The sequence below is a fragment of the Plecotus auritus genome (genome assembly GCF_963455305.1).
Source record: "Plecotus auritus genome assembly, chromosome: 4".
Classification (NCBI taxonomy): domain Eukaryota; kingdom Metazoa; phylum Chordata; class Mammalia; order Chiroptera; family Vespertilionidae; genus Plecotus; species Plecotus auritus.
The window spans coordinates 109102338-109128844 of record NC_137775.1 but is presented as its reverse complement, the minus strand read 5'-3'; the positions used below and the strand labels follow the sequence as shown (position 1 = coordinate 109128844).

The window sequence follows — 26507 nt, the reverse complement described above, 5'->3', positions numbered from 1 at the left end:
CTCTAAAGAAAATGTTTAATTTACTGTTTACACATTTTGTTCTTTTCTATTTGTTTTAGTTTTAAATTATTTTATTATATTTAAGTTTAATTTGAAAGGCGTTTGTACCTTTCCTTTGTTAGGCAATTTTATTTTGCCTTTGCCATCTTCAATATAAGGTATGTCATTGTGCTATGATTCCTCCATTTTTTGAAGTTTCAAATTATAATAGTGTTTACATTCTTCTTGAAATGTTTGAAATGAATAAAACTATTGAAATAAAAAAAAAAAGACCGTACCCTTTTATGTAATGATGTTTACTTTGAATTTATATTAGTTCACACAAACACTCCATCCATGCTTTTGTTCCGGCCCTCCGGTCCAGTTTAAGAACCCATTGTGGCCCTTGAGTCAAAAAGTTTGCCCACTGAAGAAACCAAGATGGCGGCATAGGTAAGCACCTAAACTGCTGCATCGCACAACAATTTCAAAACTACAACTAAAAGACAGAATGGACACCATCCAGAACCACAGGAAAGCTGGCTGAGTGAAAATTCTACAACTAGAAGGAAAGAGAAAAGCTCACAGAGAATTGGAGGTACGGCAAAGGGTCTTTGTGCGCACAGAGAGGAAGGGCGGCTAAGAGCCTGGCTGACTTTCTGTGGCGGAAGGGGGAAGGAAGCCCCCGACCGCACTGAACCCCAGTTCTGACTGCACTGAACCCCAGTTCCGGGCGAGCCCCTGGGGACCCACGCTCTTACGGGGGGAGTCTGGACTCTCGGGCGGAGACTCGAGCTGGGAAAGGCAGAAGTCTGAAGGTGCGCGCATGTCAGTGCGCACAAAGGCTGCGGAGGTTGCCACAGGCTTTCCCTAGTGGAAGGGAGTCAGAGGCTCCTGACTGCACTGGGCCCCAGTTCTGACTGCACTGAACCCCGGTTCCAGGCGAGCCCCTGGGGACCCACGCTCTTGTGGGGGGAGTCTGGACTCTCGGGCGGAGACTCGGGAGCTGAGGAAGGCAGAGGTCTGAAGGCGCGCACGTGCGCGCAAGGGCAAGGCTGACGGGAAGCCAAGACTGAGACTCCACCCCATCCAAGCTGAGCACAGAGGCTATTGCAATATGGCAAGTCTAATCCTATAAGGCTGTCTCCAGCACCGAACTTCTCCCAGCATAGACACAGCTGATCCTTACAGCCAACTGGCCTGGAGGTCAATTCCTCCCAGTGATACCAACAACAATCAAGACTTAATTACAACAAGGCTGTACACACAGTCCACAAAGGGGTGCACCAAGAGTGTCCACCTCAGGTTAACTGGGGAGGCAGACCTACTGGGCCATATTGGAAACCTAGCACACAAATCTACCTTACCAACTCAGGGAAGTAGTGAAAATGCGGCGTCAAAGAATCAGATCACAAATGAAAGAAATGGAGGAAAACAAACGACTGGATATAGAATTCAAAACCACGGTTATAAGGCTTTTTAAGAATATCCTAGAAAAGGCCAATAAATATAACGAGACCCTCGAAGATATGAGAAAGGCCCAACTAGAAATTAAACATACACTGACTGAAATAAAAAATATTATACAGAGACCCAAAAACAGACTAGAGGAACACAAAAATCAAGTCAAAGAATTGAAATACAAAGAAGCAAAAAACACTCAACCGAAAAAGCAAAAAGCAAAAAAAAAAATCCAAAAAGTTGAAGATAGTGTAAGAAGACTCTGGGACAACTTCAAGCGTACCAACATCAGAATTATGGGGGTGCCAGAAGAAGAGAGAGAGCAAGATACTGAAAACCTATTTGAAGAAATAATGACCGAAAACTTCCCCCACCTGGTGAAAGAAATAGACTTACAAGTCCAGGAAGCACACAGAACCCCACACAAAAGGAATCCAAAGAGGACCACACCAAGACACATCATAATTAAAATGCCAAGAGCAAAAGACAAAGAATATTAAAAGCAGCAAGAGAAAAACAGTTAGTTACCTACAAGGGAGCACCCATACGACTGTCAGCTGATTTCTCAACAGAAACTATGCAGGCCAGACGGGAGTGGCAAGAAATTTTCAATGTGATGAATAGCAAGAACCTACAACCAAGATTACTCTACCTAGCAAAGTTATCATTCAGAATTGAAGGGCAGATAAAGAGCTTCACAGATAAGAAAAAGCTAAAGGAGTTCATCACCACCAAACCAGTATTATATGAAATGCTGAAAGGTATTCTTAAAGAAGAGGAAGAAGAAAAAAGTAAAGATAAAAATTATGAACAACAAATACATATCTATCAACAAGGGAACCTAAAAATCAAGTGAATTAAAAACCTGAGGAACAGAATAATCTGGTGAATATAATAGAATCAGTGGCATAGAAAGGGAGTGGACTGATAATTCTCAGGGGGAAAGGGGTATGGGGGGTTCATGAAGAGACTGGACAAAAATCATACACCTATGGATGAGGACAGTGCGGGGGAGGTAAGGGCAGAAGGTGGGATGGGAACTGGGTGGAGGGGAGCTATTGGGGGGAAAAAGGAGAAACAATTGTAATAATCTGAATAAAGATTTATTAAAAAAAAAAAAAAGTTTGCCCACCGCTGCTCTAGGTCCATCCATGCCATCACAGATGGTAACATTTTGTTCTTTTTTATGGCCGAGTCACATTTCATTATATATATGCACTACTTCTTTATTCTTTCATTTATTGATGGACACTTAGGTTTTTTCCATATCTTTGTGATTATTGTAAATAATGCTACAATGAACATATGGACACATGTTTTTTTATTTAATGTTTTGGGTTTCTTTGGATAAATACCCAGAAGTAGAATTACTGGGTCCTTCTTTGTCTCTTGTCATATAGCCTTTGTTTTAGTCTATTTTGTCTGGTATAAGTATTGCTACCCAGCTTTTGTTTGTTTCCATTTTTTTGAAATAATTTTCTCCATCCCTTTACTTTTAGTTGTGTGTGTCTTTTAATCTGAAATGGATCTCTTATAGACAGCATATGTAAGGGTCTTGTTTTCTTATCCATTCAGCCTCCATATATCATTTGATTGGAGCATTTAATCCATTTGCTTTTAAAGTAATTGTCTATAGACATGCATTTGTTGTCGTTTTATTATTCATATGTTTGGTCTTTTTTTCTTATTCTTAAAGAAGACCCGTTAACATTTCTTGTAATACTGGTTTAGTGTTGAGAAACTCCTTTAGTTTTTTGTTGTTGTTGTTTTGTTTTTTTGGGAAGATCTTTATCTGTCCTTCAATTTTCAATGATAGCTTTGCTAGGTAGAGTGATTTTGGTATTCATCACTTTGAATATTTCTTGCCAATTCTTTCTGGGCTGCAAAGTTTCTGTTGAGAAATCAGCTGACTGTCGTATGGGCGCTCCCTTGTGTGTAACTAACTGCTTTCTCTTGCTGCTTTTAAGTTTATTTCTTTGTCTTTAACCTTCGGCATTTTAATTAAAATGTCTTGGTGTGGACCTCGTTGGGTTCATCTTTTTTGGGACTCTCTGTGCTTCCTGGACTTGTAAGTCTTTCTTTCACCAGGTAGGGGGAGTTTTCTCATTATTTTTTCACATAGGGTTTTAGTTACTTGCTCTTCTTCTCGCACCCCTATGATGGGAATGTTGGTTGCTTGAAGTTATCTCAGAGGCTTTTTGTACTATCCTAATTTTTTTGGAGTCTTTTTTTCTTTTGCTGTTCTGATTGGGTGTTTCCTGCTTCCTTATCTTCCAAACCACTGATTTGATCCTCTGGTTCATCTGTTCCACCGTTGATCCCCAGTCTCAATGTGGCTTCTTCTTTATATTCTTAGTTATAGGACTTCTGTTCAGCTAGATTTCAGGCGGTTCTCAATGATGATTTTTCTGTACTTTAGTTGCAATTTTGAGGTGGTTGTGGGAGGATGCGAGTACCACCTTTACCTATGCTGCCATCTTGACCAGGTTCTTCATATTCCAGCCTCTTAAATAAAATGTCTTTGGGGGTGGTAGATGGATAACTTTCACTTTCTACTTTTTGTCTTTTAAAATTGTTTGAAGTTTTAAAGTTAAAAAGTGTTATTTTTATTACTGGAAATTTTTTTCTATATAGATAGCTCTTTATGGGTGAAAATAATTATAATTCTCTTTTTATTTATTGCATATCCTTGAATGTCCTCCAATAAAATCCACAAGAAGGGCAAACTGAAGACAGACTGGATATTGAGGTTCAGTGAAACAATCCACCTTGTTCTCCCCACTTTTTAAATCTCAGCATTAGCTGAGTCTTCTTGTCCGTGAGAGCGAGGAGGAGGTGTGGGCCTCTGGATCTTCTTGTCCGTGAGAGCGAGGAGGAGGTGTGGGCCTCTGGATCTTCTTGTCCGTGAGAGCGAGGAGGAGGTGTGGGCCTCTGGATCTTCTTGTCCGTGAGCGAGGAGGAGGTGTGGGCCTCTGGATCTTCTTGACCAGGAGAGCGAGGAGGAGGTGTGGGCCTCTAGATCTTCTTGTCCAGGAGAGCGAGGAGGAGGTGTGGGCCTCTAGATCTTCTTGTCCAGGAGAGCGAGGAGGAGGTGTGGGCCTCTGGATCTTCTTGTCCGTGAGAGCGAGGAGGAGGTGTGGGCCTCTGGATCTTCTTGTCCAGGAGAGCGAGGAGGAGGTGTGGGCCTCTGGATCTTCTTGTCCGTGAGAGCGAGGAGGAGGTGTGGGCCTCTAGATCTTCTTGTCCAGGAGAGCGAGGAGGAGGTGTGGGCCTCTGGATCTTCTTGTCCGTGAGAGCGAGGAGGAGGTGTGGGCCTCTGGATCTTCTTGTCCGTGAGAGCGAGGAGCAGGTGTGGGCCTCTGGATCTTCTTGTCCAGGAGAGCGAGGAGGAGGTGTGGGCCTCTGGATCTTCTTGTCCAGGAGAGCGAGGAGGAGGTGTGGGCCTCTGGATCTTCTTGTCCAGGAGAGCGAGGAGGAGGTGTGGGCCTCTGGATCTTCTTGTCCGTGAGAGCGAGGAGCAGGTGTGGGCCTCTGGATCTTCTTGTCCAGGAGAGCGAGGAGGAGGTGTGGGCCTCTGGATCTTCTTGTCCAGGAGAGCGAGGAGGAGGTGTGGGCCTCTGGATCTTCTTGTCCAGGAGAGCGAGGAGGAGGTGTGGGCCTCTGGATCTTCTTGTCCAGGAGAGCGAGGAGGAGGTGTGGGCCTCTGGATCTTCTTGTCCAGGAGAGCGAGGAGCAGGTGTGGGCCTCTGGATCTTCTTGTCCATGAGAGGGTGGAGGAGGTGTGGGCCTCTGGATCTTCTTGTCCGTGAGAGCGAGGAGGAGGTGTGGGCCTCTGGATCTTCTTGTCCGTGAGAGCGAGGAGGAGGTGTGGGCCTCTGGATCTTCTTGTCCAGGAGAGCGAGGAGGAGGTGTGGGCCTCTGGATCTTCTTCTCCGTGAGAGTGAGGAGGAGGTGTGGGCCTCTGGATCTTCTTGTCCAGGAGAGCGAGGAGGAGGTGTGGGCCTCTGGATCTTCTTGTCCAGGAGAGCGAGGAGGAGGTGTGGGCCTCTGGATCTTCTTCTCCGTGAGAGCGAGGAGGAGGTGTGGGCCTCTGGATCTTCTTGTCCGTGGGAGTGAGGAGCAGGTGGGCTCCCGGTTTTCTTGTCCAGGAGAGCGAGGAGGAGGTGTGGGCCTCTGGATCTTCTTGTCCAGGAGAGCGAGGAGGAGGTGTGGGCCTCTGGATCTTCTTGTCCGTGAGAGGGAGGAGGAGGTGTGGGCCTCTGGATCTTCTTGTCCGTGAGAGTGAGGAGCAGGTGTGGGCCTCTGGATCTTCTTGTCCGTGAGAGCGAGGAGGAGGTGTGGGCCTCTGGATCTTCTTGTCCGTGAGAGCGAGGGGCAGGTATGATCTGGGGTTTTCCCTCTGTCCTACTGGACATGGACTTCTGTCAGTGGCTACAAGTTGCTCATGATAGGGTGATAGTTTTCTCCTTGGACAGGTAGGTGGGTGGGCTTCCTCCTCCCAGTGGGTGTAAGCTTGTCATGGAAAGAACCTCCGCCTGAACTTCAGTGACGTGCACAGGTGTATGCGTCGGTGGGGTTTTAGAGTTTGGAACCCTCTTCTGGTGGGAGACACTCTCCTGCAGAACACTCTGCCCTCTGCTCTGAGTGGCGTCTTCACCTGTCCTAGGGCTTGCCCTTCCTCTCCTGTCACTTTGGTACTGTCATTCCTTTCCTGCTACTGATGTTCTTCTTCCTGCCAGGCCCACTCTCATCCGTGACACAGGTACCTGCCTGGGCTTACAAAGCGCTCAGTGGTCTGGCTGGTATGGCCCAGTAGTTGAGCATCGACCTATGAACCAGGTGGTCATGGCTCAATTCTCGATCAAGGCACATGCCCAGGTTGCTGGCTCTATCCCCAGTGGGGTGTGTGTGTGTGTGTGTGTGTATGTGTGTGTGTGTGTGCAGGAGGCAGCCAATCAAAGATTCTTTCTCATCATTGATGTTTCTGTATGTCTGTCTGTCTCTCTCTCCCTTCCTCTCTGAAATCAATGAAAAATCATAAAAACAAAACAAAACAAAGACAAAGCACTCAGTGGACCAGGGAGGAAGTAGGGAAGCATGGTCCAGACCCAAAGGAAGTTATGAGTGTCAAGGGAGCTGAGCCCTGCTGAGCTTTGACCAGACAGGTGAGGCACCCTCCATGAGAGCAGGCGCTGGTTCCGGCCCCTGTCACCACGCGCTACCCTGTGGTCCCCACAGCCACTTACAGCAGCTGTGATGTCTGAATTGGCTGTAGTGGGACCCCAGAAACCCAGCAGGAGGGAGTTCTGAACCAGTGCCTTGGTGCCTGAGGGTCTGCTGTTTGGGAGACCAACCAGTAAGGACTTCCGCATTTGCAGACTCGTCCGGACCCCTCGTGCAGGTTCTCGTGGGGGAGGGGGGAGTCAGAGGAGGCTCATGTGGGCCCTGTGGTGGCAGCTGATGCCTCGTTGTGAGTTAGCACCTTGCTCAGGCTGATGATGGAGGAGTGAGAATAAAAGGTGGCTTTGAAACTTTAGAATCTTGAGGAAAGCAGAAGTTTGCTTTTCAGAAGAAAGTAGTCATACCCTAATTTTTATTTCAGTCTGGCCTGTAGATAAGAAGGCTGTCTACAGCCTCTTTGTAGGGAGGTTGGGGCCTGGAGGGGCTCATGTATGAGAGGCCTGTGATGTCCCCAAAGGCCAAGACATTGCCAGGAGCAGGTGCTGCTTGAGCCCTGGCTGCCTGCGGGCATCACCCTCAGGAGTGTCAGAGTGGACACATGCCTGGTCCCACCCCCAGAGAAGCTGGTGTGGTCAGGCTGGGCCTGGGCATGGGTGTTTGGAGCGTCCGGGTGACTGTGATGTGCAGCTAACTGGCAGCGCTGGTAGCAGCTGGCCTCGTCTCAGTGTTCAGTTGCTTTTGTGCTGTACTTGCAGGCAGGGCTGGTTTTGATTGCTTTGTTATGGAATTGCATGTCTTCAATCCTGAGTTTTGGTCCTCAGATATCCAAGCACCTGATAGACCACAACACAATCATAGTCAAAGCAGGGCATTTAAGTGTGTAGGAGAGAGGGTTCTTGTCCTCTAGACCTTAAAAAAAAAAAGCTAAAAATAATCTACATTAATGAAAGAGAAAGATGCAAATTGACCAATTGACCATACCTTCACGACACCCACCAGCCAATCAGGAGTGAGTATGCAAATTAACCCCACAAAGATGGCAGGTTAATTTGCATACACAGATGCCGAGTTGTTGCCATGGCGACGACACAGGTTCTGCACCGCCCCAGCTGCTCTGGGTCTCTGGGCAGTGTGGGAAGGCGGAAAGGCGGCTCCTGGCCAGAGCGAAGGTGGTGCCAGCAGCCAGGGGAAGGAAGGCCCATTCTTGCATGAATCTTTGTGCATCAGGCCTCTAGTACTGAAATAATTCTAATGGGAACCACTACAGGCCACATGTCACACAAGTGAGCCATTTAAAGTGTGGTAATCGAGAGAAGGGGCAGACTGAGTTGAGTCTTGAGGGCTTGGCCTGCAGAGCGGAGAGGGGCTTGGGCCAGGGGGCAGGGCCTTAACCCAGACAGAGCAGGTGAGCAGGCAGAGGTTTCAGAAGTCTGTTCTGGTGGAGCCAGGCATGGAAGGTATGGAAACCACTGGGGGACGGGCCAAGAGCTGTTAAAAATTCTTATTCGTTATGTTTGTTAAGCACATGTAAATACATTTTTTTAAAGCTTTTTGTGGGTTATTTTTTTAAAATTTTATTTTATTGTTTATGTAAATACATTTTGAAGTAGTTCAAGGAATGACTTTTCTATAACAAAATTGCTTGAATTGGATGTATAATTATGCTCAGGCCTTTTAAGTCAGAGAAGCAGATGGCAAAGTAAAGGAGTTATATATATTATTTTTTATTCTTCATGTTGAATGAGTTCAAATATCTTTAATATTTAAGAGAGAAAAATACATATTTTAAGATATCATTGGGCGTTTTCAACCCTTTTCAAACTAGGCCTTTTATTTGGTGAAGTCCTGGTTGAAGACTGACAGGTGAACAGTTGAGATGTCTGCGCTGGGTGGGGTGGAGGAGGACAGAAGGTCCCGGAGCTGTGCGCATCAGCCGCCTCCGCTCCTGTCCCCAGTATTCCTCCGTGCTTCCTGTGGAGCATCACGCACAGCAGGACTGTGTGTTTCTGGGGAGGGAAGAACAGCTGACGGTGACTTGAGGAGTCGTGGGTGCTAGGTCTGGTCATGACGAGGTGTAGGAGGAAGGTCTGGATCCTCCTTGTGCTGCAGCTGATGCTGACTTGCTGTGTGGAGAAGGTCATTATAGGGAGTGATGGTGTTGCATTGACCACACTGAATAAATGTTCCTGAGCACCTGCCCAGGCCGGCCTCACGGTGGGGCACAGACAGCACCCACATGGAGTGTGTGTGGGGCAGGCGCCGGGGACTGCAGGTGGCGTCTCCTCTGCTTGGGCAGGCTGTCGAGCCAGTGCTGGTAGTGCTGCAGCGTTTGTGCCGATTACTACGTCATCATGATCACACGTGGCATTGAACCCTCAGAATGGGGCTAGGGTGACTGCAGGACAGCTTGTAAAATTTTGTTTACTTTAAATTTATTTTAAAATTTTATTTAAAAAACTTTTAATTTTTGTATTTAAAAATCATTTAAATTGATTTTTAGAGATAGAAACAGAGAAACATCAATTTGTTGTTTTGCTTATTTATGCATTCATTGGTTCTTTTTTTTTTTGTTAACCCTCATCGGAGGATATTTTTTCCATTGATTTTTAGAGAGAGTAGAGGAGAGAGAGAGAGAGAGAGAGAGAGAGAGAGAAAGAAAGAGAGAGAGTGATTGGTTGCCTCCTGCACATGCTGTGACTAGGCCTAGGATTGAACCTGTAACCCAGGTACTTGCGCTTCACTGGGAATCAAACCTGAGACCCTTCGGCATGCAGGCTGACCCTCTAATCCAGCCGTGGGCAAACTACGGCCTGCAGGCCGGATCCGGCTGTTCTATCTGGTTCTCTTGCTCTCCCCTCCACTCCTTTACTTTGAATTTATATTAGTTCACACAAACACTCCATCCATGCTTTTGTTCCAGCCCTCCGGTCCAGTTTAAGAACCCATTGTGGCCCTCGAGTCAAAAAGTTTGCCCACCCCTGCTCTAATCACTGAGCCACACTGGCCAGGGTACTGATTGATTGATTGCAAACTTGGCGCCTGGAGGTGATGCTCCAACCAACTGAGCTACCTGGCCAGGGCTGTTTACATTTAAACCCAAGTGGCCATGTGTGGCTACTGGCTACTGGGACAGCTCAGATTCACTGAGCCCTGGCGGCCAGTGGTGCTTCCTGGTCAAAGGGAATGCTCTGTCTCCACCCCTGGGTGAAGGAGAGGAGAGCATGTGGGTCTGGAAGGAGTATCGCCTCCGCAGGCCTTTATTAAATGGGCATGATGGGGTGGGGCCTGGACTGTGTGCACAGGAGGGTGCTGGTAGCTGCGTGTACTAAGTGGGTGCACCGGGAGGGCCTTGCGTGGAGTTGGGTTTTACCAAACTGAGGGCATTGGGTTTTTGCAGGGAGGTGACATACCCCAGTTAGGGCTAGGAAAGTGTGTGAGCTGCACTCCAGAAGTGGATGGGAGCCAGAGGGGCAGGAGCAAGTTTTGTGGGCGGCCCAGGACGATGACCATGAGGGAGGTGGCGGCGGACTCGGAGGAAGACGTGGAGAGGCCAGGCAGTGTTTGTGATGTGTTGATAGGGGAAAATTCAGGGTTCTTACATGCACATCTAGGAGGGGTGTCACTAACTAGGACATGCAGAGAAAGGAGCCCGTTGAGGAGTCGTGGGTGCTAGGTCTGGTCATGACGAGGTGTAGGAGGAAGGTCTGGATCCTCCTCGTGCTGCAGGAAGGAGGGCTGCTGGTGGCTGTCACAGGGACAGGACAGGAAGATGGTGGCGCCTGCTGGAAGGTCAGGTTTTAGGGACGTGTAGAGAAGAAGCTGTCAGTGGGTTCTCCAGAGACACAAGCAGCAGAGGTCGTTGCACTGTCTCCATCTCCTCCTCCCTCCTCGGCCTCCATGTCTGTGTCAGGGTTAGTACGCCACTGGCCTGCTGTCAGTCTGGTCAGTCTTGAATCACAGGGCAGGCGGCTGCCGGGACTTGGGCAGGAGCGGACTGCAGTCTGAGGCCCATCCCTTCTGCTCCGGGATGAGGCCCACGGACGCTGTGGAGGGACACTCCTGTTAACTACATCTACAGAAACCCCCAGCAACGCCTGGCGCCATGTTAGTTAAATTGGGTGCCACAGGCAGGCCAAGCTGACGTGTAAAATGAACCATTACAGAAGCCAAGTAGTAGTGAAGAAAGAGAAAGAAAACTCCAGAAGCCAATGGAAGGTTGTTGGCAGCCCCATCTGGTGATGCTGAGAGGTCACCAGGGGAGGTCGAGACCTGGCTGTGGCTGTTGGGTGAGGAGGTGAGCAGCCTGTGAGGGGAGGTGGGCAGAGCCAGATCCCAGCAGTCGGGGGAGAGGAGCCGTGCAGACAGTCTCACCCCTGCAGCCAGGCCGCTTGGAGGCAGCCGAGACTCACCATCTCTAGGACTCAGCACCACGTCCTAGAAACAGCGCTGCTCTGGCTTTGTTGAGTCCCAGTCTTCGGGTTCAGTTCGAGAGCAGGAAAGCCTTGTCCCTGAAGAGAGACAGCCTTTCAGAACACGATACAGGGGCAGCTGCCAGGAGTGTCGGGCAAGCTGTCTTATTCCCGGGTAGTAGTTGGTCCGCTGGTCAGGGGGTGGGGGACGTGGTGTCTGCAGTGAGCGCAAGTACCTGTCACCCACACATTCCTTCTTCGTGGATTATTAAGCTCATCCCAGACATTGTATTCCATTCATAAGTATTTCAGAAAGTATCTCTAACAGATAAGGACGCTTTAAGAAAAACATAACCACAGTACCATGATCACACCTAAAAGTACTGGTAATAATCCCACAGAATTATCAAATGCCCAGTCAGTGTCCACATTTCCCTGCCTTGTCAATGCAAGTTGTTTGTTCCCCTGGCAGTTTTTGTGGGCGGACGACTCACCCCAGGAAACCTCTGCTTTGCCTTCTAGAACGTCGTTCTTTCAGGAGGCTCCACAATGTTCAGAGACTTTGGACGGCGGCTGCAGAGAGACTTGAAAAGGGTGGTGGATGCCAGACTGCGGCTCAGCCAAGAGCTCAGCGGTGGCAGAATAAAGGTGGGGACCGCAACGGGCGCGGGGAGGAAGGGGCGATTCTGCCCCAGCTGCTTGGCGCTCTCCCCGCACAAGAGGTTGAGGACTCAGGGTGTCTGGGGAGCAGGAAGGGAAGGGTGTCTGGGACCCTCTGAACCATGCTGTGGAGTTATGGGTAGAGGTTGTTGCTGAGCTCACTCCAAGTGTGTGCACACTGACAGGCCGCAGTGGCCAGCAGCTCTGCCTCCCAGCCCCTGGCAGCGTGAGGCCATGTGTGAGGGGACAGGCGCTCTTCACCGAGGGTCTTGGTGCCCTAAAATGGGCCGTTAGCAGGGTGTTAGTGCCGCGCTCCACGCCTTCACTCCACACTGCGACAGCCAGCAGCGGGTCACGGGGTCACACGAGCTTGGGCGGAGGGTGAATGGGAGCAAATGGGTGTCATCTGCCTAGTCATTGCTGGCAAATGTCATTTCTCAGAGCATTTTGGGGACTCTCAGTGTTACTTGGAATTATTCCTACAAAGCTAAAACAGCTAATTTGTTCAGTAAATAAATTGAACTGAGTTTGTTGCTTGGATTTTTTGCCCTTTTAAAATCCTCACTGGAGGATATCTTTCTATTGCTTTTTAGAGAGGGGGAGACACATCAATGTGAGAGAGACATACTGATTGGTTGCCTCCCGCACCACCCCGGCTGGGCTGGGGACCTATCTGACCTGCAACACAGGTACTTACGTGCCCTTGACCAGAAATTGAACCAGAGACCTTTCGGTTGGCGGGCCGATGCTCCAACCGCTGAGCCATACCCGCCAGGGCCGATGCTTTGCTTTTTAAATGCCCTTAGTGTTCTGAGAGACTTGCCTGCTGTGTTCCCCGCACCACCTGGGCTGGGGGCTGGGCTGGGGTGGGGCGGAGGTTGGGGGGCAGTGGCCTGGGAGGCGGGAGGGGTGGGAGGGGTGTACAGCAGGAGTGGCTGAGAACCTCCTTTCTGAGGCAGCTGGGGCTGCTCCCCACAGAGGGACTGACCGGGGGCCCATGCCCCAGGGGAGGGGGGCGCATACCCGTCCTAGAGAGGCTGGTGCCCTGGTGACAGTGTCCCCTCCCTGCAGCCCAGGCCGGTCGAGGTGCAGGTGATCACGCACCACATGCAGCGCTTCGCCGTGTGGTTCGGCGGCTCCATGCTCGCCTCCACCGTAAGTCCCTCCCCTGGCCCCGCGGGCACTGCCGCTCCCATGTCCTGAAGGTCAGATGGTGTGCCTGCTCTAGACTGTCGCCGCCTAATCCTGTGAGACAGAAATGCATAGTCCTTTCTGTTCTCAAGAAATTCGGGGTGACAGGCTGTGTGGTCAGTGAACCCACATGTAACCTGGAATGCTCTGCGTTAATCTTCGATGCTGTGACTGTTCCAAGTCTTAGTGCTTTTCCTCCTCAGCACAGAACAGGTCACGAATCGCTAAACTCAGGCACATAGCTGGTCCCAAACAGAGGCTGAGGGGTTTTTAACAAAGGACCCGTGTAGCTGCTCAGGCTGGGAGAGGTGGAGAGGGGCAGGCCTGCCTGTGGGGGGAGGGAGGGAGGGTGGTGAGGAGAGGTGGAGGGGCAGGCCTGTCTGGGGGGGGGGGAGGGAGGGAGGGTAGTGAGGAGAGGTGGAGGGGCAGGCCTGTGGGGGGAGGGAGGGAGGGTGGTGAGGAGAGGTGGAGGGGCAGGCCTGTCTTGGTGGGGGAGGGAGGGAGGGTGGTGAGGAGAGGTGGAAGGCAGGCCTATCTGGGGGGGGAGGGAAGGAGGAGGTGGCAAGGAGAGGTGGAGGGCAGGCCTGTCTGGGGGGGGAGGGAAGGAGGGGGTGGCAAGGAGAGGTGGAGGGCAGGCCTGTCTGGGGGGGGAGGGAGGGAGGGTGGTGAGGAGAGGTGGAGGGCAGGCCTGTCTGGGGGGGGGAGGGAGGGAGGGTGGTGAGGAGAGGTGGAGGGCAGGCCTGTCTGGGGGGGGAGGGAGGGAGGGTGGTAAGGAGAAGTGGAGGGGCAGGCCTGTCTTGGTGGGGGAGGGAGGGAGGGTGGTGAGGAGAGGTGGAGGGGCAGGCCTGTCTCTGGGGGGAGGGAGGGAGGGTGGTGAGGAGAGGTGGAGGGGCAGGCCTGTTGGGGGGGGAGGGAGGGAGGGTGGTGAGGAGAGGTGGAGGGGCAGGCCTGTTGGGGGGGGAGGGAGGGAGGGTGGTGAGGAGAGGTGGAGGGGCAGGCCTGTTGGGGGGGGAGGGAGGGAGGGTGGTGAGGAGAGGTGGAGGGGCAGGCCTGTTGGGGGGTGAGGGAGGGTGGTGAGGCGAGGTAGAGGGCAGGCCTGTCTGGGGTGGGAGGGAGGGGGTGAGGAGAGGGGCGCTTGCGAGCTGCGTCTGTCCTTCTGGACACTCACGTCTCAGGGCTGTACAGCCCGGGTTCTTGCAGGTCTGCCACACCAAGAGGGACTACGAGGAGCACGGCCCCAGCATCTGCCGCCACAGCCCTGTCTTCGGAGTCCTGTCCTAGGGTCAGCCTGGCCCTTGGCCTGTGGGTCACCTCATGAGCCAGCTGTCCTTCAGACCCCGCAGAGTGGGGTCAGCTGTGATGCCGATGTTGGGGGGCATGAGGCACCAGCGCAGGTAGAGCCCCCGTGCCACGGCGCCCTTCCTCCTCATGCCCCCCAGCTGGCTTCTAGGGATGTTGGAAGGAGCTTAACTGGCACTGTACTCAGCATTAGGAAAACAGCCAGAATGTGGCGCAAAGCAGCCCCCTCCCCAGGGGCACCAACCCTGCCCCCCCAGCCTATCCTATCTAACAAAAGAGTAATATACAAATTAACTGTCACGCCGTGACAAAGATGGAGGTGCCCATAGCGGCCGGGGTAGGACGCTGGTGGCGTCACCCCGGCAACGTGAGCCCAACGTCCGTGTCCTGGCTGTGCGGAAGGAGGGGAAGGGCCTCTGGCCAGAGGCCGAGGCGAGGGACACTGGCGGTGTTGCAGGCCAGGTTGAGGGACCCCCTTGCCCCGTGCATGAATTTCGTGCACCAGGCCTCTAGTTTTTGTAAATAAAATGTTATAAACTTGAAATACAAATCGAAGTTTGTATTTCCTATCATTTTGCACTTTATTTATTTGGTACAAGTGGCTGGTCCCTGTGTGGGTGGGCGCCGGGTCCCAGGCCTGGGCAGGTGCTGGTGCCCTGGAGTGTGGTCATCCATGTCCCCTGAAGCACATCCTGGCGCGGACATGAAGCACACCAGAGGGTAGTAGCCGTGTGTGTGTTTAGGAGTTGGCCTCGCTGACTAGAGTGCCACGGAGTTTAGAGCGCTTTGAGAATTGCTCCAGAAAACGTACCTGCTCACATCCTCGCGTGGACCTCCTGGCTGATGCACGGTGGATGGCAGCTGGCCACGGGCCTCCGAGGCATCGCTTCCCTCACAGCTCCGACAGCTCCTCCATGTCCCTGGCTCAGGACGCCGTGCCTCCAACAGTGGTTGAGTTAGAACCCAATACACGCATTCTTAGGCCACAGGACTTCTAGGCTTCCCTTGTCCAGTTGGGGGCAAGGTTATCTCTGAGATTGTACTCAACGTTTGTCCAGCTTACAGATCCCGAGCAGGGCATTTGGTTCTAAACATGACATTGTTGGGCAGAGTGATAAGAATGTGACTACAGTGCAGGCTCTCAGCCCTAGCTGGTCCCCGGCACCAGGTGAGTCAGATGAGGCGAGAGGAGGGAGAGAGAGAGATAGAAACAACTATGCTGAGAGAGAATCATGGATCGGCTGCCTCCTGCATGGCCCACATTGGGGATGGAGTCCGCAACCTGGGCGTGTGCACTGACTGGGAATCGAACCGTGACCTCCTGGTTCATAGGTCGACACTCAACCACTGAGCTATGCTGGCCGGGCAAAGATTTTATTTATTGACTTGAGAGAGAGAGTGAGAAAAAAGGAGAAAGAGAGAGAGAAACATGGATTTGTTGCTCTATTTATTGATGCATTCCTTGGTTGCTTCTTGTATGTGCCCTGACTTGGGGTCTAACCCGCAGCCTTGGTGTATCGGGAGGACACTCTAGCCACTGAGTTACCTGGCCAGGGCTAATGTTCTGCTTCTTTCAACAGACCTGCCAAGTACTGTCTGTAGAAGGAGCTGGGGTTGGTCACTCAATAAGAAGGAAGAATGCCAGTTACGTTGGTAATCTTAAGTAAATTGCACATACTTTTTCTCCATATTGAATTAGATCATAATGTGACGACGTCAGTGGGTAAAATCCACCTTCTACAATAAAATGCCTCCATGAACAGTTTTCTATTAAAATAACTCAACAAATGCACACTTTAACATTCTAAAATTGTTAGCCAATGGGTTTTAGAACCATTATGCTGTTTAACGGCGTAGAAAGTTGCTTGGCGCTACTTAACAGATGTACATATAAACTCAGCTCGATGCAAAGAACACTGTCACAGGGGTGCATTCACTGCACACCTGGTCGCTGCCCCCACCCACAGAGAACCTGGCTACATCGGAGTCCCCGGCATCGGTCCCGAGGGCATCAGCTTCTGCCTTTATTAAATTTCTACTCAAGACCAGATGGAAGAACATGAGGCTTAGGATTTTGCTCCTCACATGTGGAGCATCGGGGGAAACTGCAAGTGGGGAGATGGAGGCTACTGAAGGGGTAGCCTCTATCCGGGTCTTCGAGGAGGTATGAGGTGACTCACCTGGAGCACAGGGAGCTCTGAGGCTCCAGGTGCTCACTGGGGACACATCCATGAGGCGGAGGCCTCTCTCCTGTCCAGCTTCCGGAAGGGAGGGGAGGAGCGGAGAGTTGACCTTGGGGCTGGGGTTTGCTAGCAAGTGTGGAGGTAGGGCAGGTGCCAGGTTCTCTGTGGGTGGAGACAGGGCAGGTGCCAGGTTCTCTGTGGGTGGGGACAGGGCGGGTGCCGGGTTCTCTGTGGGTGGGGGCAGGGCAGGTGCCAGGTTCTCTGTGGGTGGGGACAGGGCGGGTGCCGGGTTCTCTGTGGGTGGGGGCAGTGCGGGTGCCGGGTTCTCTGTGGGTGGGGGCAGGGCGGGTGCCGAGTTCTCTGTGGGTGAAGCCCGTGAAGCCCAGGAGGGTGGGGAGAACAGAATGAGAGGCTGGGAGTGAAGGGTCCGAGGACTGGAGGTTCAAGCCTCAAGGTCGGGAGACTGGTCACAGAGATGAAGCCCTTCTCAGCGATCACAGCGTCACCAAGGTGGGCATCCGGTAGAGGTTGAATTCACTGGAAATTGGAGAATTCAGCCAGTTGGACAGATGGTTCAGTTGGGGGTGGGCATCATCTGGGTGGAATGAGGCCTTGGTGATGAGAGCAAAACTGTGACCGTGAGTCGCGGGTGCAGATCAGCCAGACCTGAGCATCGCCTGTGAGGAACTCAACACGCCGACTACGCATGGCCTTGTTTGAGCTTAGCAGCACCCCTGTGACATGGGTGCTGCTATGATCCCCATTTTCCAGGATGACATACTCAAGGCACACGGTGAGGTGGGGAGGAGGCACTATTTGGTCTCAGGCGTGCTCCATCCCCAGTTCTGGAGAAGTAGATGGACGACAGCCCCGAGTGGCGGGCGGGCACACCTGAGGCGTGAGTCGAGTGACTCCCTGGTAGCGCATGGCCAGTTGGGAATGGCGGATGAGGAGCTATAAAAGGTCCTCCCCAACCCAAATCCCTGGCATGTAATGTCTTGTAGGGAGCTGCGGTTGACGTTTTTATGTTGAATTATTTTTATTCAAGATGTTTTGCCAATATGTGTTTGCCCTGTGCATTGACTTCATTGTATATGATAAAGCAAATGAAGTAGAAGAGTCGTTAATCCGAGCGCCGAGGGGGCATAGCAAGTGTTCAGTAAGTTTCATCCATTATTCTGTTAAAAAGCAACTGTGTCCTGAGAGCCCTACTCATGAACACTGCTTTAAAAAATAGTTTTCGTGGGGAAAGAGAACTTTAGGTCCATGAACTAACTGGTCTTTAGGACCTCCAATAAGAAAATATTTTAAAAAGACATTAGTCTGTAGTTGCAGAGTCTAAACATCACTAGCCTTTTCTTCCTGTCACATTGCTGACATGATGGAATCGTTTATCATCCATGAGTTAAAGAACCACCGCTGCCCGCACAGCACCTGCCACCCCCAGCTGCGAGCTTCGCACCATCCTCTCACGGCTCGAGACTGTCTGGCCTCAGTCCTGCGCGCCGCTGCAGCCGAACGCGCTGGGATTTGAGAAGCACTCTCAGTGTCACTGTGTTGTTTCTGGGGCAGGATGGGGGCAGCGCCTGAGTGACCAGTCCCCCGAAGGGCTCCCGGCCCCCAAGCACTCTCACCTGCGCCCTCGCCCCCAACGCCACCTTCCACGGGTCAGTCTTTCCTTCCCCAGTCCTGCCCTGTGTCCCTCACCGGACCAAGGTGCTTGAATCTGGGGACTGATCTCTGCAGTGCCCAGCCATGGTAGGTGCCCAGCAAACACTGGCCCCAATTCCTGTCTCATGAGACTCCCAGGCTGGGTGTGCTGTGCAGTGTGTGGGTAACCTCAGATGAAAGCTGGTATTGCACATTTGGGGTGTTAACTAGAGTTACCTTAATGAGTTTTAATGGTGTGAAGTCCAGCCCTTGCATTGTGGCCACAGTGGGCTTCCCGTCCGCCTGCAGGGGATGCGTGAGCCACAGCCCACCTGGTGTGTGGGCCTCCTACACGTGGTGCCCGTCCTTGTGTGGTGGCAGAAACGCCCACAGAACTCGTGCGGGCCTGGGCTGCAGAGCAGCAGCCTGCACTCCGCAGCCTCCTTGATGTGAATGATGTGCCCCTTCCAACCGAAGCACCGAGCCTTTCATGATGAAGTCCTTCTCTATGGTCCCTCCCTTCTATCTCATCTGTAAAAAGTATGATTGTGCCAGACAGTCTCGTGAGATTAATCGTGTGCACAGCTTATATGATACCACAAGAGAGCCCGTGGAGATTTACCTGGGAAAAAATCTTCACTTACTTAAAGAATATTTCATAATGTTTCCTTTAAAAGTAACTGTCAGGCTTGTTAAATAGAAATAGATTGGCAAAATAATTGCATGGGGCTTTAATTGGCAATTACATCAATTTCACTTGGTCAGATGGAAATACATTTTTAAAAAAAGAGGAAAGAAATGATAGCTTGATATTGGTCACGGAGGGATTGTTCTTGTGTTAAAATACTAGTTCTTGTCCAGCTGGTTTGGCTCAATGGATAGAGCGTCGGCCTGCAGATTGAAGAGTCCCGGGTTCAATTCTGGTCAAGGGCACATGTCCAGGTTGTGGGTTTGCTCCCCAGTAGGGGGCGTGCAGGAGGCAGCTGACCAATGATTCTCTTTCATCATAGATATTTCTATCTCTTCCTCTCTGAAATCAATAAAAAAAGTAATAAAAAATACTAGTTTTTTCTATCCTGCATTATGTCTCAAAGCAAGCAGGTGTACTCCCGCAGGATGGAATCTCAGTTTGCACTTACTTTCAGCGTGGGGTGCTCCGATTGTTTCTGGCTGTGTGTGTACAGTCATGGATGTGTACTAATAGGATTGGCTAGCCTGGCCAGTGTGGTTCAGTTGGTTGGGCATCGTCCCATGCACCAAGAGGTCACCAATCTGATTCTCAGTCAGGGCACATGCCTGGGTTGTGGACTCGATCCCCAGTAGGAGGCATGCAGGAGGCAGCCAATCAATGTTTCTCTCCCTCTCACTTTCTCTCTCTCTAAAAAAATCAAAAACATATTAAAAAATAGTGTTTGCTACTAATTAAAAAAATTTTAATTGGTTAAAGAGGATTGGTAATTGATTTGATAGCTTTAAATTACTATTAAAACATTAATATGATAAACCTAAGGATCGATGAGGAAAATTTAAATAACATGGTGTTGGCTATCTTTTCAATATTAACGGGTCGGATAGGTCCGCTGTCACAGTTGATCTGATTGCCTGCTGGCTGCATGTATCACCACAGATACATTCTGAATAGTTTCCCATCAGACATCCTCTGGCCTTGAGTGACCTTTCCTTCCCCCTGCTTCCCGTTGTGATTGGCGGTGGTGACCAGGCGATAATGGTTTTCAGTGAGGTTCACTTCGTGCCATTTGCTCTTCACCGTGAAGCGGGGTTTGGGGTGGAGCAGGGACGTCACTACCTTTGCTGGCTCTCGGCGCTGTTGCTCTTGGCTCTGTCTCTTCGTCTCCTTTCCTTCTCTTCACCTAGTGAGATGAGGGCACAGGAGCCAGGGAAGTCGGTGGCCATAGGACCCGACATACAAGTTTGGCGGGCAGATAAGTGGTGAGGGTGACGGAGGAGGCTGCCAGGTGAAGGGCTCTGGGCATGAGGGTGACGGCTCTCATGGAGACCTTCCCTCTGGGTTTGTGCGATTGATCCTTCTTGCCTCAAGTAGTTTTTTTTGAAATCCTCATCCAGGATATGTTTATTAATTTTAGAGAGAGTGGAAGGGTTGGGGGGGAGGGAGGGAGGGAGGGAGAGAGAGAGAGAGAGAGAGAGAAAGAGAGAGAGAGAGAGAGAGAGAGAGAGAGAGAGAGAAACATCCATGTGGGAAAGAAATATAGAAACATTGATCAGTTGCCTCCCACATGCACCCCAAACAGGGATCAAACCTGCAACTTGGGTATGTGCCCTGCCCAGGATGACACACCAACCTACCGAGCCACTCAGCCAGGGCAATGTGCTCTGATAACTCCTGCAATGTCCAAGCCCTGGCTAAATCTAGAGGCTGGTGGTGTCTGGTTGAGAAGTTCTCCGACAGCCTGCTGGGAGAAGGCTAAGCTCTGGGCTCATCAGCGACAGAGCCGAGTGCTCCCCTTGGGCCCCAGGGTGGCCCCTCCATGAGGTGCAGAGGCTGAGGGTGCTGGCGGCCCCTTTGTGGCAGAGTTGCATTCGGGGTGGGGAGATTGACAGAGGGAGGTGTGGAGACAGGTTGCACCAGGAGGGGCCAGGAGAGGACCACGGAGTCAAGAATGAGCCTGAGAGGATGCTGGATGGTGCCCTGCAATTATTACAAACCAGCACCCCCCAAATTTTACTACATTCTTTGTTTCTGACCCCAGCTTCATTGAGATATAATTGACAAATAGCATTGTATACATTTAAGATATACAACACGACCTACTTTTTAAACAATGTTTTTATTGATTTTAGAGAGGAAGGGAGAGGAGTAGAAAGAAGCATGGACGAGGAGAAGCGGGCCTGCTACTGGGCACGTGCCCTGACCAGGAATCGAACGGTGACCTCTTGGTGTGTGAGTCGACACTCAGCAACCACTGAGCCACACTGGCAGGGCACACGCCTACTTCTGATTGAAGGTCTAATAGGTCCAAGTGTTAAGTTTTACACTTAGAATAGCCCACCATGTGCAGATGTTTCACCGGGGCTGTTAGTGTTTGGAAGGGGTGGACAGCAGAGAGAATGATGCCGGCCTTTCCCCACGAGGACATGGCGAGCAGGGCGGTGAGATGCCTGCTCAGAGAGAGCTTCAGGCTGACCCCCAGCTATCACCCCGGGCGCGGGGGAACCCTGGCTACTACGTCAACGTGCTCTGTCAACTACCTGCAAGTCAATGCTGAGACGTGACTGTCGACCTGGTCAATGTCTGATGGCGGGCCATTCTTGGAGCACTTTCTGACCCGAGTGATGGGAAGGCCTGCTGCTGTAAACATGTGCAATTCTGATGCAGAGATAGGACTTGCTCTACAACACAAAGTGATGTGTAGGTGCCCTCGGGTACTCTGGGTCTGGGGCCCCAATGTCACCAGAGATCGTGTGGGCTCCAGTGGTCAGGGGAGTCTTGATGGAGCAAATGAGACTTTAGGTGACTGTTGTGAGTTCACGTGACAAAGCTAAGCAGACGGAGATGCTTGGTGACGCTCCCAGCTGGTCAGCCCGGACGGGACACCTGTGGGTGTCTACAGGGGGACCTAATTACCTGGATCCGATGAACGGATGTTCTAGGGACTATCTAGAGAGGCTGGCGCGTGCATCTGATGAAGACAATCAGAACGTGGAGGAAGTGGGCAATCTGCGTTTACCCAGTGCTCCCTGCCATTCTAGTTGGTGGTAGCCTTGGATTCTGTAACGTGTTCTTCTGTGCAGATTCCACACCACCCCTGAAGCCTCCTTGCCTTGGTGTTACTGTGTGTACAGCCCCGTGGGGAAGGCCTGCTTAGTCTAACTGTTGCCGTGTGGCTTTTAATGGAAAAGCAATTGATTTTGGCATATCCCACTCGTAATGCCTATTGGATGTTAACCTCCACTTTTGCTTTAAGTCCCCCTCCTACCTCCCATTTCTCAGGCATTGGGGAGGAGATTCGTGAGAATGGTGACTGGGGGACCCCCCGGAAGCAGAGGTGGCCCACAAGGAACTTTCAGATGGAATTAGGAAATTCCCGAAGGCTTATTATACATTCTATGATCGAGCATCAACTTTGTTAATTCTGTGTTCTGTTAGGAAGTGGTATCATGGAAACCTGTGAGGGAAGTGGCCTGAGTGTGCTCTTAGGGTGACGGGAAGGTATTGGCACCTTTGATGAGGCGGCCTTTCTAAAACATGGAGGGAGCGTCCCTGGTACCTGTGATGGCAGATTCTATGTGTACCTGTGGCCAGGTGATGGTGCCCAGGTGCTTGGTCAGATACTCCCCAGGATGTCACGGTGAAGGTGGTTAACGTTTGCCACCCGTTGACTTTAAGTGAAGGAGAGCATGTGGTTGGGTTTCATCCAATCAGTTGAAGACTTTTAGGAGCAAAAGCCGAGGGTTCCAGAAGGAGAAGGAATTCTGCCTCAAGACTGACATGGAATCCACCTGAGTCTCCAGCCTGCCAGCCTGCCTTGCAGATTTCACTCGCAAGACCCAAACAGCAACTCTTCCTGACTTTCCGACTGCTACCAACCCCACACGGTTCAGACTGGCCAGTTCCTACACTCACACGAGCCAGTTCCTTAAAATAACCCTCTCACCCAACTTACTGCACATCTCTGATTGGATCTATCTCTGGACTGACAACACCTGATGGACCACCTTTTTTCTCGGCTCGGCCCAGCCCGGGGTCTTCTGGGTAATTGCTGAGCCCAGATCAGCCTCGGAATCTGGAGGAGACTGTGGCCCTGATTGGGAGTCGGCACCAGAGAGGGAACAGAATGTTGTTATAATCCTAGTGGCTCTCTGTGGATGTTGGCTAATAACACAAATGAGTGTTTCTGTGTAAAGTGCCATCGAGTTAATTTCTGGCCAATGTTTGTGGGTTTGTGCCCCAGCCCTGTGGTTAGCATCCAGGGGATAAAAGATGACCCAGACACAGCAGTGGAGAGCGAGGCTGAACATTTTCTTATTTTTGAAATTAAAAGAATCCTCACCAGAGGATATCTTTTCCATTGATTTATTTTTAAGAGAAAGTGGAAGGGAGGGGGAGAGACAGAGAGAGAGGAACATCGATGTGAGAGAGACACATTGATTGGTTGCCTGCTGCATATGCCCCAACCAGGGCTAGGATCCAGGGCTAGGATCGAGCCTGCAGCCGAGGTACATGCCCTTGCCTGGAATTGAACCTGGGACCCTTCAGTCTGCAGGCCGACGCACTAACCACTGAGCGCTGGCTAGGACTGGGCTGAGCATTTCCGGTCACGCACCTGCTGGGAGCTCCCGGGGAAGGTGGACAGGAGGAGGAAGGGCAGCAGCCGCTGAGGCCAAGGGGAGGGTCTCCCAGCACCTGTGAGCCGGAAGCCAGTGCAGCCTGGAGTTCACGGACATGCCCGCCACCTGCTGTTCCAGGAGTGACGATGGAAACATGCACAGGGCGCCCTGGCCCGTGGGCTGGGGTGGGGGAGCGGTGTCCTGTGCACTCAGAGGCTGCAGCTTCGAAGATGCCGGGCCCCGGCCGGGCACACGCCATGGGTTGTGTGATGGAGGCAAACAGTCGGTGTTTCTCAGATTGATGTTTCACTCTCTTTCAAAATCAATAAAACATGTTAAAAAAAAAAAAAAAAGAAATGCGGGCAGGTCACATACTGAGTTCACAGCTGCCTTCATCAGTGAGCACTCTGCCCTCCAACCACTCACGTCTGCCCTCCTCCACCCATTAATTCCAGAGGCGTTTAAAGCCCTGAGCTGAGGAGCTGGAGGCCAGGATTTAAATCCTGGGTCCTCATTTATTAACCGTGTGAACCTCAGTGTGTTTCCTCACCTCTGACCCCCAGTTTCCTGCCTCCCAAAGGGAAGATGTAAACAGTTGTTGGGGTGGCGGGAAGTGGAAAGGAGGTAGGAAAGTGCCAGTGCCGAGATGCGACATCTCCGGGTGCTAGGTCCTCCCTGCTCTCTCCTCCCTTTACTCTGACTCCTTAGGTTTCCAGGGAGGGCCGTGTCCGGAGGCTCCCACGTGGTTCAGTCCCTGGTTCAGTCAACCCTTCGCCCTGGCTTGCAGGCTGTGTGTGCCAGCGGTGGACACCAGAGGGCGCGCCTGCACCGCCCACTGCCCTGGCTCTGGGACCGGGCAGGTCCTGGCTGCAGGTGACACAGAGCACCGCGTGATTGCAAAGGCTTGTTGCCAATCCTCAGAGGTCATTCTGAGCTGAAATCTGAAGCAACGGAGGGCCAATCACCTGCATCGACCCTTTCAGGGGATTTTAAAAGCTTGTCATTGCACTGAGTGGTAACGAGCAAATGGCATTCCGTGACAGCAAACTTTTGCAATTTGACTTTCAGAGTGAGTGTGCCTGTCAAACCCTCTTGGAACAAGAGCCTAGAGGCAGATGCAAAGCCTGGGTCCCACAGCAGCCTCACTGGGAAGCGGCCCAGCTGCTCTGAACTCAGAGCCCTCATGCTGGGAGGCGGGGAGCCCCCTCAGGGCTGCCATTTCTTACACACGCTGTGACCTCCGCCAGCCTGGCCTCAGCACCAGGAGCTGCCCCGGGGAAGGGGCGTGGGGCTCACCCCGCTGTGACATGACCGTGGTGGGGAGGAGGGGTCGGCAGCAGACTCTAGCGTGGGAAGGAGCAGCCTTGCTGTGGAGGAAGGCGCACGTCTGAGTCTCTGACCAGACGGGCCAGCACATTCGGCTCCCAGACAAGACACCTGGCAGCTCCCTCGGGAATTCGGTGTGTCCAGAGTTTTCCATTGGAAATCTCTGGTGAGGTTCTGAGCACGCACAGCTTCCAGGCGCACAGGGTCCCATCAGCCCGTTCTTTCCCGTCTCACCGTGAAGTGTGTCGGGAGTGAATGAAAGGTCACCTGTGTCCCTCTCCTGTGGTCACCTATGTGTGGTTCCCATGGGGCATTTCCTCCATGTCCCTAAAAAGGGCCACCAGAGTCTCAGTGACTCTTTCCACTTCTATGCTGGGGGAGGGATAGAGCAAGGGACAGGGCGGGGTGGGGAAGCAGAGGTGGTGGGGGCAGGGAACAGGGACCACCTGTGCTGCTGGACCTCAAAGTGGGGACAGGAGGATGGAGAAGGGTCGGTGGCCCCTTGTGGCGACAGGAGGACGGAGAAGGTGTCGGTGGCTTCTAGGGGCTGGGGGACGGAGAAGGGGTCAGTGGCCCCTAGGGGCTGGGGGACCTGTCCCAGGCAGCTGAGTGAGGCTTCCCAGCTGGTGGAGGTGGGTGTGGGATGGAGGGGAGGTCCTTCTGTGCACTCAGAGATTGTTTGTTCCATTACACTAGGTTACACACACCTCCCGCAAGCTTACACTTTTCTTAGCAAACTTATTTCCTTTACATTTATTTATACCCTCCTTACAACTTTCAGAAAACTCAGCGCTAAGTTTTATATCTATAATAATAAAAGCATAATATGCTAATTAGACTGGACAGCCGAACAACCTTCCGGATGTCATTCCAGACATCCTTATGGATGAAGCCGTGATGGCGGGGGCCGAGGCAGAGGTGGTTAGGGGCAATCAGGCAGGCAGGCAGAATGGTTAGGGGTGATCAGGCAGGCCCACAGAGTTGTTAGGGGTGATCAGGCAGGCAGGCTGGCCAGCGGTTAGGAGCCAGTGGTCCCAGATTGAGAGAGGGTGCAGGCCAGGCTGAGGGACCCCACCCCCCATGCACGAATTTTGTGCACCGGGCCTCTAGTTTAATTCTAACATCAATGTTAGCATTTTGCAGCCCAGACTAAGGCTGGCGGACACAGGTTCTGCTGAGAGGGCCTGAGAAGTGGCCCCCTGAATGCCCAGCTGCCGCTCCGGGAACAGGAGCCCCAGGGCCATTCCTCCTTCCTACGCTGAGGAACACTAGGCTGGCTGCCTTCTGGGCCCAGGGGTTCAAGTGAAAATGGATCCAAAGGGACCTTGCAGGAGCCCAAACCCCGTGGCACGTCCTGGATGGCACAGACCTGGATCAAGGCTGATCGCAGGGCTTGTCCTGCTGGGGGCTGCCCTCATTGTAACCGTGGCCACCAGGGAAAACAGCACCAGTGGTCTTTTTAAAAAATATATTTTTATTGATTTCAGAGAGGAAGGGAGAGGGAGAAAGAGATAGAAACATCAATGATGAGAGAGAATCATTGATCAGCTGCCTCCTGTGCACCCCTTACTGGGGGTCAAGCCCGCAACCTGGGCATGTGCCCTTGACTGGAATTGAACCCAGGACCCTTCAGTCTGCAGGCTGACACTTTATCCACTGAGCCAAATCGGCCAGGGCATACCCTAGTGGTCTTAATCAAATACCCTCACTTCGCTCTCCCAGGCTAGCCCCGCCTGCTGGAGGGGAGTGTGGGCTGGGGACCAAGTGCAGGGCAGTAATGGCCAGTAATGAGAGACTGCACCGAAGGAGGGGAAGCAGGGCGGCACGGGCAGAACCTGACAAAATAATGCACCAGCCAAGT

General features: G+C 51.9%; 1 protein-coding gene across 21 annotated transcripts in view; it reads left to right on the top strand.

Moving 5' to 3' along the window:
• Positions 1-26507, top strand: part of ACTR3B (actin related protein 3B) — a 156532-nt gene that overhangs the window by 64454 nt on the left and 65571 nt on the right. For 4 of the 21 annotated variants that reach the window (XR_013960540.1, XM_080667009.1, XM_080667016.1 and 1 more), the window contains 3 exons: positions 11553-11678; positions 12762-12845; positions 14082-14721. The exons of 4 other annotated variants lie outside the window; for them this stretch is intronic. Coding sequence is in view for 12 of the 17 variants with exons in the window: in XM_080667009.1 (XP_080523135.1) it covers positions 11553-11678; positions 12762-12845; positions 14082-14162 (291 nt within the window). In the remaining 5 variants the exon portion in view is untranslated. Of the gene's footprint in view, positions 1-11552; positions 11679-12283; positions 12380-12761; positions 12846-14066; positions 14752-26507 lie in introns of those variants that run through there. 13 more of the 21 variants (XR_013960539.1, XM_080667010.1, XM_080667018.1 and 10 more) reach the window with 8 other exon arrangements.